Consider the following 12,178-nt stretch of genomic DNA (forward strand, 5'->3'; position numbering starts at 1 on the left):
TGATCCAATATCCATTCATCAGCCAGGCCATGGTAAACCATGCGTGTGCACTCAGAACCTACAATAAACACTCGAGGGTTTGTCTTGCAGTGAAAGAATCTGATGCTAAATAGCATTGTATTTGCTTTGGATTATCAATCTATTGTTGGTGACAATGTATCAACCTAATTAGCTGTACCATTTTTAATGGCACGGCTAATTAATCGTGAATTTAAAATTAAAATTGTAATCAGTGCTAACGTGGAGGAAAGCAGTAAGGAAAAGCTTGGGAGCTCTTAAAAGTGTAAGTATTCTTCCTAAGAGTGCTGCATGCACAGCCACACCAGAACAGTGTGGAGTGGGGTTGGAAAAAAGGCTTTTAAAAAAATGCACATTTCATAGCAAAAATTATACAGATTTTGTATCTTGAGAGAAATATTTGGCACAGTCTGCACTCTGATATGAAAGGGTATGTAGGTGCTGATTAAGGACGTGAAACAAAGTTGAGTATTGGAGTGCAGAGGTTTGCAAGGATGTATGTTTTTATTAGGAGCTTCCTGCACCACACCTGCAGCAAGTCTGCAGGTAGTCCTGAATGATCCTCACTGTTAGAAACGTAAACCTTAACCTTTGCTGCTGCTATTTAAGCCCAGCAAGTCTTGTCCTATTCACCATGCGATGAAACAAGTTATTTCTTCCTCTGTACTTATTTTTTGCAGTGCACACAGTCTGCCAGGCTGAGCAGCTGCCCTGTGCCATGGCTGTCGGCGTCTCCAGGTTTTTCTTTCTTTATGCCACGTCCAGGTCTTGGAGCTCTCCTTTGAATGGGGATGGTCAGATGGTTGACCATCAGTACTGGCGCTGCTTAGCGAGGGCTGTAACATGGCACGGATGTGGAAGGGTTACTTTGAGCCTTGTGGCTTGGTATTTATGCAGTTACAATGCTTGTTATCATACAAGCCTGACCTTTTAACTTCAGTTTAGTCTGTGATCTGCCTAAATGTATTTTTCTGCACATCTTCTATGGGTCAGTTGCCTGCTGTTCTGCATTTCAATCTTCCTGCTTGATAACGTGGCTCTCCTTACCAAATTGCAGCTGCTTTCTTTCACAGCACTTCTCCGGTTTACCATTGATTTCTCGACAGTTGATCAGAATTCTGATCCTGTCCCGCAGCAATCTCATCACCCCCGTGTTGTTTCTCCCTGGCTTAGTGTCATTTGCAGATTTAATAAGGATATTCTCTAGTCCATCATGCCGTTGTTAATGGAAATGCTGAGCAGCGTAGGCTCAGATCAAGTCCCGATGGAATCTTTTCTGAAATATGCTTTCGTTTTGACAGCAAACCATTGATTCTCCCAGAGAATATTTCAGCCAATTTTGCATTTAGCTCACATTTCCCCAATTTGCTTATGACAGCATCACATAATAATTTCATGTCAGAAGCCATTACAAAGTTGAGGTGTGCGGTTGGGGTTGGTGGTGACGCACCAGAAGGGTGAAGCTATCATTTATTTAATTGTTAGAGTTTATTTCTCCACTCTTTTCTTCACTGGTACAAAATTTATCAATATTACCTTCTACAAAAATAGCAGAGATTCATCCTTTTGGAGGCATTTTACGAACAACTGTGGGGGAAAAATGCTCTCAACAACAAATTGTGCTGCGTGTATTTTTTGGTCTGGTTTCCTAAGGGAACGAGGCTGGTGAGGTTGGGTTGTGTTGGTCTTCCCATGTAAAGCTTAAGAAACTCGTGTTGGATTCTGACCACACGAGGCAGGAGGTGCAGAGGTACAGACACCATTGGGATGTGCAGCTGGGTGCAGGACGGAGGCTGATGGGTGCCATTTCTTCCCTGTCCCATCTGCTCAGCCCTCACAGCACATCCTTAACGTGAGCACAGTGGGATCTGTGCAGGTCGCCCTGCGTGCTGGAGGTGTGGAACGAGCCACAGTACTGCTAATGCTAATATATCTTTAAGAAAAGACTGTTTAGTTCTTCAAAACTCACAAAATACAAGCAAATGGAATACACTTTCCGGCTTGCTTTAATATTTATATGGTTCTAGCAGATCCAGGAATGAAGATTAAAATAAAACCTTTAATTTATAAGAAGTAATATGGAAGTTCACTCTTGGGAAGGTGATTTGTGACCGGCTTGTCACTGTGGGCCCTATAAGTTATTATGATTCCCTCATAAAATATTGATTTCCCACAGATGGTTGTAAAATCTTTCTGGATGACATATTTTCAAAGGAGGTTTTCCAGCATCTATATTAGGAATTAATTTTTGACTGAATTGAAATCCACTGAATAGATAACAAATACATTTCGGCATTTAATATCTATCAATTTATGGTGGGTAGTTATCTGCTAACTTGACGCAACGATTCTGTGTCTGAATATAGCCTTAGAATAAATTATGCTCCTATCTTGATGGAGCCTGTGAAATGCGCTCAGATGAACAGATCAGACTGCAAAAAATAGGAGCTGCAGAGCTTTTGGATTCATCCAATGCAGAGACCTTCTCAGCAAACCCAAACATCCTTCCTTAAGGCTGCAGAGCTCCATCAGCAGTGCGTTCAGAGCTTTGATTTCTTTGTCTTTTCCAGGATTGAAAGCTCTGTCTGTTCTAGTAAAGCATGCTGTGTGCAAGAGGGACTTTGGTAACTTCACAGTCATTTTTGTTCCATTGCACTTAGCTGTGGTAGAGCTGTAGCTGCTTTCTGGAGGCTCAGCATCGCTGTGTCATGGGATCACCAAGGTTGGAAAAGACCTTTAAGATCCCCAACCCACTGTGCCACATCTCCACGGTTCTGGAGCACCCTGGCAGTGCATCCCTGGGAAGAAATGTTTCCTGATACCCAACCTGGTGTTCCTCTGCTTAAAGCAGGGTGAGGGGTGGGACAGCAGTTCTCTCTATGGAGCTTCCTTGCTCATATGCTACCAGCATGCTGAGCACAACTGAGTTACCCAGGATGAAACCCTAACAGTTGGTAGAGATGTTCTCTGTGTTAATTTCCATCCTGACTCTGAAATTTCCTGTTAAAAAAAAATGGTGGAGGAGTAAAGAAGGAGAAAAGGAACACTGCTAAAGCCAGAAGGAAGGGAGGGGGAATGCTGTGAAGTGGGAGGAGGTGTGCAACAGGGAGACAAAATGGGAGGGGGATGAAATTACACCTGGAAGACTTCATTTGTCCTCAGCATGTAAGAAGCGTTGTGTTCAGGAACTAGTACTAAACTGAACTGATCTTAAAGCTCTGAAGCCTTAATAAGGCTGCATCTTTTTCCTTTTACCTTGGCTGTGGGCTCGGTTGTCAGACTGCAGCTTCTGCTTATGGCCTTTTTGCAAGTTTTGCTATTACTTCTGGCATTGGGCCGTGCTCTGCAGTTTGTCTTTTCTTGTTTCTTTTTTCCCAGAAGTTTGTGTGCTGGGGGAGGGGAAGAACACAGCATGAAAGCGCCCACTTTTGTATAGAAATGTTAAGAAGCATTAGGTTTTCTGCAAGTTTTCTGAAATACCTTTGCTTTTGCCAGTAGATGTCACTGTGGATGAAAAATGCCAGTGCTTAGTAGACAAAGGAGGTAATTTGCTAAATGAAAATTCATCCTTTGAAAGTAGATTGGGGGGCAACTTTTTTTTTTTTTCATCCTTCTAAAAACAACAACAAAAAAAGACCTTTTTAATCAGGTCAAAATGGATTTCTCACCAATCGGACGCCCGTTTCTGCCCAGCACCATCCAATGCTTCCTGTTTGCCTCCCCCCGAGTTGGGTAAGTTCTGCCTTTCTGCCTGACTTGAGCAGGGCTGCCTGCTCTGCTGCTCGGCGTTGTGCTCCGTGCATCTCTGGGTGCTGCTCCAGCCAGCAGCAGCGCTCACAGCAGCATCTGTGTGCAGGGAATGGGGCATGGAGGAAGTGGCTTCATTAAGGTTGATTTGGAGGGGGGAGCGAGATGAGGGGAAAAAAAAAAAAAAAATTGCCCACATGATTGGCTGGGAGAATAGCTCTGAATTATGGGATCCATCTGTTTCCTGTAATGAATTCATAAACCCATCAAACAATGACCTGAACGAATTGCTGAAGGAAAAAAAAAAAATAATACGCTGGCATGATATGTTTAACGCAGTGAGGCATTGGCATTGTATAATCAAAAATTCTTCTCACATGCAGCACTTTGTAATGGAGCTGCTGTGTTTAATAGAAGCTGTAAATAAATCCTGTCACAGTGGCAGCCAAGAATGCATTTCTGGCTTAACCGTTTCTCTTCTGGAATGTCTGCTCCTGGAAGCCCTTAGAAATGCAAGTTTGATGGGGCTGGAGAGCAGGATTCAGAAATGCAGAGAGATGTTAATGAGGGGAATGAAAGGAAAAAGCTGCCGTAAATCAGTATTATGTGGCTTAACCAGTTTCTTTCATTTATGCATGTTCTTTTCTTATGTCACAGAAATGTACTTAAAAGCTATTGTTGTAATTGAAATCTGTTAGACTGATCCTATTCATTATATTAATAAAATCCACCTACAATTGCACATAACAATTTTTTATGCGGTCGGGATTCCCGAGATTGTAATCATCAGAAAGCATGCGGAGTAATTATTGGATTTGTTTGGGTAAAATTGGATTAAGAAGTTTAGATACCATTAAGTACTGATAATTATTACAAGCAAGCCCATTGTTTAGCATATGTACAGCTCTCTGGCTGCAGAACGAGCAGATAGCCATCACAAACATGGGGAGAGCAAGCAATTTGGAGGCTTTCATTCGATGCCTTTCATTGTATTTTGGCAAGGTTCTTTCTATAGCTCGCTCTTTTGGCTCTTTAACTGCGTGCCTCTAATGGGGGTGGAAAAAAAAATCACTTTGCTTTCACTTCTTTCCCCCATCTCCTCAAAATAACATTTTTAGCCTTCCAACCAACCCAGCCTTGGGCTGAGGGCTGCCTTGCAGTTCCAGCTTCCCAGCAGCTGCCCGGCACATCAGTGGTTGCAGTGCATTGCTTCCAGGTGAGCAGCACAGAGGGGCAGCCCTGCGTGCATGGGGCTGTGTTGGGCACAGGGCAGCCCTCCTCAGCATAGCCTGCAGGAAGGGAGGTGTCTGTGTTTGTAGGGGAGCTCTCAGAGCAGCAAACGCCTCGTGGCAATTAATAATTAGTAAATCTGCACGGATGCTTTGAGCGGTCGGTGTTTCTCAATGCACATCAAATGGAAATTGCTGCTGAAACACTGCTGGAGAGACAGCTTATAAACAGTTTTTTGGAAGAGTACAGTCATTGCGTTGTCTTTGTAGCAGATATTCTCCATATATTATATCATGTGAACAGGCTGATCTGAAGCTGAAATATGGAACAGAGCCCTTTCTGCGTTGTTGGTGCTTTATTTCCTGCTGCTGGGGTCATCCAGCAGTTCCTTTCCAGCTACCACCATTGTCTGCATGGGCTTCTTGCAGGGCTGCCTTCCATCTCACCAGTCTGACAGAGATTTTGGTGCATGGAGCGAAAGCACTTTGCTGTGCTGATTAGAGAAATCAGTGCCATTAACAGGCAGGGATGTCGTTCTGCAGCGTACTGCTTGCTTGGTACTTGGATTGTCTTTGTTCTCTCATCTCCATTCAGATATTGAGAGGGAAACATTGTGAGGCTGAAACTGGGTTTCTCTGGCCACAGCTCTGTGGTGAAACAACTTCAGTTTACGTTAAAGCAAAAATTGGCGTGTCTTCTGTGGCTTGGAGATGTGTTTTATATCCGTGCCTATTTGGAGTTATCAGCTGGCGTTTATCCCTATCGCACTACGAATGTAATACTTCATAAAAACCGGTCCATCTCCATCTTTCAAATGTGTTTCCAATTCATTAATATTCCTGAAGAAAATCCACGGCCAGGCGAATACGGGCTCTGCTGTTGGCGTTGTGCCACGTAATGGTTTTAATTCCGCTGACAAAAGAGCAGAGCAGGCACTGCTCTCCCACCTTTGCCGTGGGGCGGTTTTCTCCTGAGCATCCTTGGAGCACACGTTTGCCTTTCAGAAGGACTGGGCACGTGAGATTTCAGTGTTGGTAAACACCGATGTCTCAGAATACATAAACAAATAGCCCCCAGCTCTCTAATTTTTCTGTTTGCGTTCCCCATCTCCCAAATGAAACAGGGATGTTGCTTTGTTCAACAGCATAAAAAGCAGTTCTATATCAGTTATCCCTTTGATTCATCAAAGCAAGGCAAACAAAGCAGGAGCGGGCATTGGGGAAGCAGGGATTTGGGTCCTGAGCCACACGCCAGCTTTGGTTCCTGGCACAGTTATCTGAGGGCCGGCTGTGATGGCAGGCAGTGGTGCTTCATTGAGTTCGTAGTACCCATAGGTACTTCAGAGGGTTAATATTTGCAACCTCACAGCTCAGAGTGTAAAACCAAAGGGCAGCAGGTGCTGCAGAGGTGGATGTGTTTCCGTTCCCTTTAAAGGAGCTCTGCTCCATCGCTACTTGTTGCATCTCTGCCCTTCTCCCCCTGCTTTAACCCACCCAGAAATTTGTTACAGCAAGGAGTAAAAGCTTCCAGCACTGCAGCAGGCACTGTGCCTTGCACAAGTAGAGAAAAACCATTTTAAAACTAACTGCTGTTTTAGTTCCAGTGGTGCTTATTGGCCATTATGTTGTCCTGGTAGCAAAGCAGAGGCTAAAACTGTGGAAATGGAGTAGTTAAGACAGTATGTAGCATATTTAGAGGTTTAAAGCTTAAAAGATGGCAGAAAAGCTTGCGTTAATCTTGTGCTGAAATACCTACAAGCAGCTGCATACATTTCTTTTTCTGCAATGTAAACCTGGCTCACAAGTGCCTCGTCTCAGCTGCCCCGTGCACTGCTCAGCACGGCGGTTGCACCACGAGGAGTTGGCACTGCACAGTAATGATGGGAAAGAATTTGTCTTTGAGAAGTAGCGCTGACTGGCGGTAGAAATAACATTCATGTTTTACGCTTCCGAATCCGTTTTGCAAACTTCAGTTGAGCGTTGCTCAGTGTAGATGAGATGGCCTGCCTCTGGTCACTTGTGGTGCGTGGGGAAGTGATGCTGCAGGCTGCTTGTCCTCGTGCACAGACGCCTGCATTGGTGCACGTGTGCAGCTCGAGTGAAGTGCTGAGCTGTGGTTGGATTTGTCAGTGTCAGGTTAGAAATGGGAAATGTTCTTGCAGAGAAGCAGGTGTTGTGCAGCATAGCAGCACACGGGGGTGATGCTCCTGCTCCTCAGGGTGGTGCAGACCCTGATGGTCTTCTGAGGGACGGGATGAGGAAGGATCCTCTAGAAATGGAGCTGTTGTAGTATGGGAGTTGTGCTGCTTAGTCACTCTTTCTAATTAAAGGAAATAATTACGATCAGAGCTTTAATCGTAACTTTTGAATACATGCACCCCACATCTTCAAGTACGATGTACTAGATGATATATTTTGTTTGTTATAATTCTTGAACAGAACATGTTGATGCATCACTACAGACACAAAGTATGTGCACATATGTCTGAATCTACATTAAGTAAAGCAGAAGAAAATTAGTCTTGAAGATCAATCTTGGCTTTTTACTACCTGGAATTCCCCCTGCTGTAGTGCACACTTCTTTTCAATTCATGTTCTAAACTTCACGTTTCCCAGCATGCTGCTGCTTCACCATCACAGTCACTCTCAGCTTTAAAAAAAAGAGCCCTGTGAACCCGTGTCTCATTTAATAATCAATTGTCCTTACGTGGCTCGAGAGCAGCAGCAGTCATTTCGATCATCCTCTTGTTTGTTGGGTTCCCATTTTCTCTTCTGGGGTAAGTACTGTTAGACATCTTAGAATCACAGAATGGCTGGGTTGAAGGGACCTCAAGGATGATGAATCTCCAACCCCCTGCCACATGCAGGGCCTCCAACCTCCACATTTAATACCAGCCCAGGCTGCCCAGGGCCCCATCCAACCTGGCCTTGAACACCTCCAGGGATGGACGGGGCATCCACAGCCTCTCTGGGCAGCTGTTCCAGCACCTCACCGCTCTCATAGTAAAGAACTTCCCCCTGACATCCAACCTCAATCTTCCTTCCCTCAACTTCAGACCATTTCCCCTCGCCCTGCAGTTATCTAACCTTTCAAAGAGTTGATTCCCCTCCTGTTTCTACGCTCCCTTTAGGTACTGAAAGGCTGCAATGAACTCACCCCAAATTTCCTGATACTAAATTATTATTATTTTTCTTCCACAGTGCCAGAACCTATTAAGACCAGTTTAAGCCAGCCCCAACCTGCCGGTACCGGTACCAGTACTTCCACCAGCACTATCACCAACAGCAGCAATGGCAAGCGTGCATCTGCTAACGGGCAGCAGCCAGCCGCGTCCCGCTACCTGCCCCGCGAGGTGCCTCCACGCTTCCGCCAGCAAGAACAGAAGCAGCTCTTAAAGAGAGGGCAGCCGCTGCCCACCGGGACTCTGAGCAGCAGCCCGGCACAAGGCACTGGGCCAGCAGGGGCGAGTCCTCCCCCACAGCCAGGGGCGGGAGGACAGCATCATCCCAGTAAGACCCAAGCAGGTAAGAGCTGCGAGCCGGGGGGGGGGACGTGCATGGTGCTGTGCTGTCAGCTGTGGGAGCTGAAGGGGTGTGTGATGTGCCTGAGAAAATCAGGGTTTGAAGCGAAGCGTGTGCTGATCCTCTTTTTCTTTCACAGTTATGAATGAATGTTCTCATACCCCGTTCTATAAGTTTACTTTGGACGCTCAGACCTACGGGGTCTTTTTCCAGCTTCATTTTTGCTCCTTGTACTGGCTGTGATTTCCACAACGTGACAGTATTTCTAGTGAGCATCCCCTGACAAGCACTGTTAATTTGGGTTTTTCCAAGCTTTTGAGTATCGCGTTGGCAATCTTAATGATCTTTAAAGAGTTTTGTGTATGTAAATAAAAATGGGGAACTTTGCTTGTGTGTTGTGCTGGGACACTTCAGTGCCTCTATAGCTTGTGCTCTCAATATTATTGTCACATTATCAGGTCCTTCTGCCACTTGGTTCTCTCCTCTGGCAGATGCCTCAGCCTCCTTTTGGCCATTGACAGGAGCACTGTGAGCAGGCAGGCTCTCAGCTGCCTTTCTCTTCTCTGCAGCTGCTGATAAGGAAACGAGGCATTCTCTGCTCATTTGTCCCTCTGTGCTGGAGACCAGGTAGCTGTCGGATGGAGAGGAGCTTTGTCAGAAGGTGGTACGGATCACCTTTGTCATCACTCTGCTGTGTGTGTGGTGTCAGGCAAAGCAGGGAGCACTCTGAGCTGCAGTTGTCCATTGCTTAGAAAAACTTATCTGGACTAAGCCACAAGGAGGAGGGGTTTTTTTTTTGTTTTGTTTTTAGAATTGAACATTAGTAATTTCTGCATGATCTCGGGAGTTGCTCGTTATCACTCACTAATGGTGTCAGACATCACAAAATTTTGATCTGAGCTGTCTGCAGTTTTCCCCTCTGGGCATTAGGGAATCTTTCACAAGTTTTGCTGCCTGTGATGCTGAACTCCAGCAGTGAAAATCATTCAGTATTGTCCTCAGAAGTTTTGGTTAGATAAGAAAATAATCTCTTTCAGAAATGAAGCTTTATGGATGCACTTGAAAATACGATTCCACTACTTTCCAGAAGCACAAACCAAAACAAAATAATGTATATTTACATAAAGTGGTTGCAGTTATTTAATTTTTAGAGTGAGGAAGAGGTTCTGTTGGAGTATTTGGCTTTAGTGGCACAAAAGGTGGTCGGTTCCTACAACTTCCAGCAGCGTTCTCATCCTCTGTACAAGTCACATTCAGCAGGGAAGGTGACAGGCATACATGGCTTCTGTTTGAAAGGGAGATGTTTCCTAACTGCCACACTCATCTTCTGTGTTAGTTTGATATTTACTTGTTTGTTGTGTTTTTTGGGGATGTAACTATTGAGACAGTAGAAACAGGCTGAGGAACCCGAGTGGCTCAGGCTGGCTGAGGATCAGCGTTGGCTCGGTGGTACTGTTCTGAGCATCAGCAGAGCTGTATCCCAAATTTCTTTCTTTGATCTTGAAGGAACACACCACGTCTCACGGAAGAGTCCACTCTAAATCATAACGTAATCCATGACAGAACTGCCTGGTAGGAGGGCAGTGCTTGCTCTCTGCCTTTGATCTTGCCACATGCATTTGTACCGTGAGCTTTGAGACTTCTTTTCCTGACTCCTATTTCAACTTGCTGTATGAAATAAACACTTATTTCTGGTGTTTCTCAGCCTGGCAACTGTCAGCAGGTGTTTGTGCTGTTGAATTAGTTTGTTTTCTTGCGTTTCTGCTACTTCTGTGTCAACTCTTGGGTCAGTTCGTAATACAGTAACAAGTAGTACATGGGGAGGAATGCAGTAGCATTTCTGCATCCTGCTGTATTTCATATTGCACTAAGTGTGTTTATTGACATCACATTCTTTGTAAAAGTATGACTGGGAAGCACTGATCTGTTGTCAGCAGGCTTTGGTGAGTGCACAGGGCAGAACTGCCAGGTTGTTTTCTATGTTAAGTCAAACCAAAAGCTTTACAGGGTACCTGAGAAGTTCTGCAGCAGTTCCTGGAGCAGGGAAGGAACTCTCACAAAAGCTACGTGCTTGGCTCACTTTTGTTTTGTTGGGTTTTTTTTCCCTCTGCTGACAGCAAGGTTTCCTGTTGCGAGACAGAAGCGGCTCCATCTTCCTCATAGAAAACACTTGCTGAATACAGAGCTCATTTATGTCTCTTTCCAGCAGGTGGAGCATCAGTTCGTCCACTGAGAGCAGTTACAGGAGGGAAAAATGCAGCTCAGTTTATAGCACCAGCAGCTGTGCACCTGGCTTCTTTGCAAGGCTGGGACAGGAGTGGTGTCTCATTCCCAAGTGACCTTTGTAGCCACGAAATTCTTTGCATCTTGATGGTCTTATTCAAACCAGGTCTGTCTTAATGGCTGCTTCTGCATGTTGAGATGAACATACAGACAAAAGAAGTAAGAAGTATTCAGGGAAGGCCAAAAACTTGTCATTTCAGCTGTTAGGATTGGAAATATTTTAGGATTTGATATTCTGAAAAACTCCAGATAACGAGTTTTCCATGAAATTTAATTAAAACTGGTTCACATTTTTGTGAATATGAAAGTAAAGATTTTTTAAGTGAGCATTCTTGAATGCATTTGTCAGCTAGAAGCTTTCCTGCATGTTTTGTTGTCCCTGAGGACGGTGTTCCTTTGTCTGTCTCTGGCTCTTGGGATATTTCATTTACTGAAGGCTATCGAAGTAAAAGTTTTCAGAGGAAGGGAAGGAACAATATCATGAAAGCTGCTCCTACAGGCGAGCACAGATGTCTGATCCACTGGAAGTGGGCATTTGGTCTACCTGAACATCGCCTGCATTGTAGCAGGGAGCGTGCTTCACAAACGTTGCTGCTTCTCTGAGAGGCAGTCAGTGGAACATCCATTGCTGAGGGCTCTCTTGCTCTCAGAGCCTGATTGCCTGAGCAGAGCTTGTTAGACAGGCGCTGGATTCAGTCCAAGCAAGTCTCCGTATGTGGCTTTTTTATGCTTACATTGAGCAGTAGTGGCTTTCTTTTGATGGATGACCTGGTATTAATCAGAGAACCAGGACTGCTGTAAGCTAGCATCTTGTATCCAAAAGATGCTGAATATAAATTCACGTCTGTAGCTTTTATTTTTATAGTGTCGTATTCCTTCAGAGTTAACTCGAAATTATGCAACCACGTTCTTTCCAGGACCTATTTATAGCTATGGAGATACAGGGAAAGCTGTTAGAGAGGCACTGCCAGCCTCTTCACTGTGAAAATTGCCCTATTTTATCTCTTTATTCTCTTATCATCAGTCTCTGTTATCTGCTGCCTTGGCCTATCCAAAACACTTATCAGAACTCTAACTGCAACGTCGTGAATTAAAAAGGATGTTCTGCCAATGTAAGGGAAGTGGAAATTAATGACCACTAATATATTCTTTGTCAGATTTATCATTTGGAAATATCAGTAAAGTGGATGAGAGTGCTGATTTTTTGTTTCTCTTTTAAGGTAATCTGTGAAACATTAACTAAGCAAACTGCTAGGAGAAGATATTGAAACATTTCAAATGGCATAAAATATTTGAGATATCTTATCCTTTGAAACAGTCTTTAATTCATTGTTAACTATTATGAAGCTGTGTTCGGTAAGAGCGTTTTCTGTAGCATA

The 12,178-nt window shown here is 44.4% G+C and overlaps 1 protein-coding gene across 11 annotated transcripts in view; it reads left to right on the plus strand.

The window, feature by feature from the left end:
• The window catches only part of TNRC6C (trinucleotide repeat containing adaptor 6C), an 86,702-nt gene that overhangs the window by 28,975 nt on the left and 45,549 nt on the right, over positions 1 to 12,178 (plus strand). For 9 of the 11 annotated variants that reach the window (XM_090122049.1, XM_090122054.1, XM_031599147.2 and 6 more), the window contains exons 1-2: positions 3,668 to 3,750; positions 8,196 to 8,519. Coding sequence is in view for 2 of the 11 variants with exons in the window: in XM_090122058.1 (XP_089978184.1) it covers positions 8,196 to 8,519 (324 nt within the window). In the remaining 9 variants the exon portion in view is untranslated. Of the gene's footprint in view, positions 1 to 3,667; positions 3,751 to 8,195; positions 8,520 to 12,178 lie in introns of those variants that run through there. The other 2 variants (XM_090122058.1, XM_090122059.1) reach the window with 1 other exon arrangement.

The sequence above is a fragment of the Phasianus colchicus genome, chromosome 20 (genome assembly GCF_987193195.1).
Source record: "Phasianus colchicus chromosome 20, bPhaCol1.hap1.1, whole genome shotgun sequence".
NCBI lineage: Eukaryota > Metazoa > Chordata > Aves > Galliformes > Phasianidae > Phasianus > Phasianus colchicus.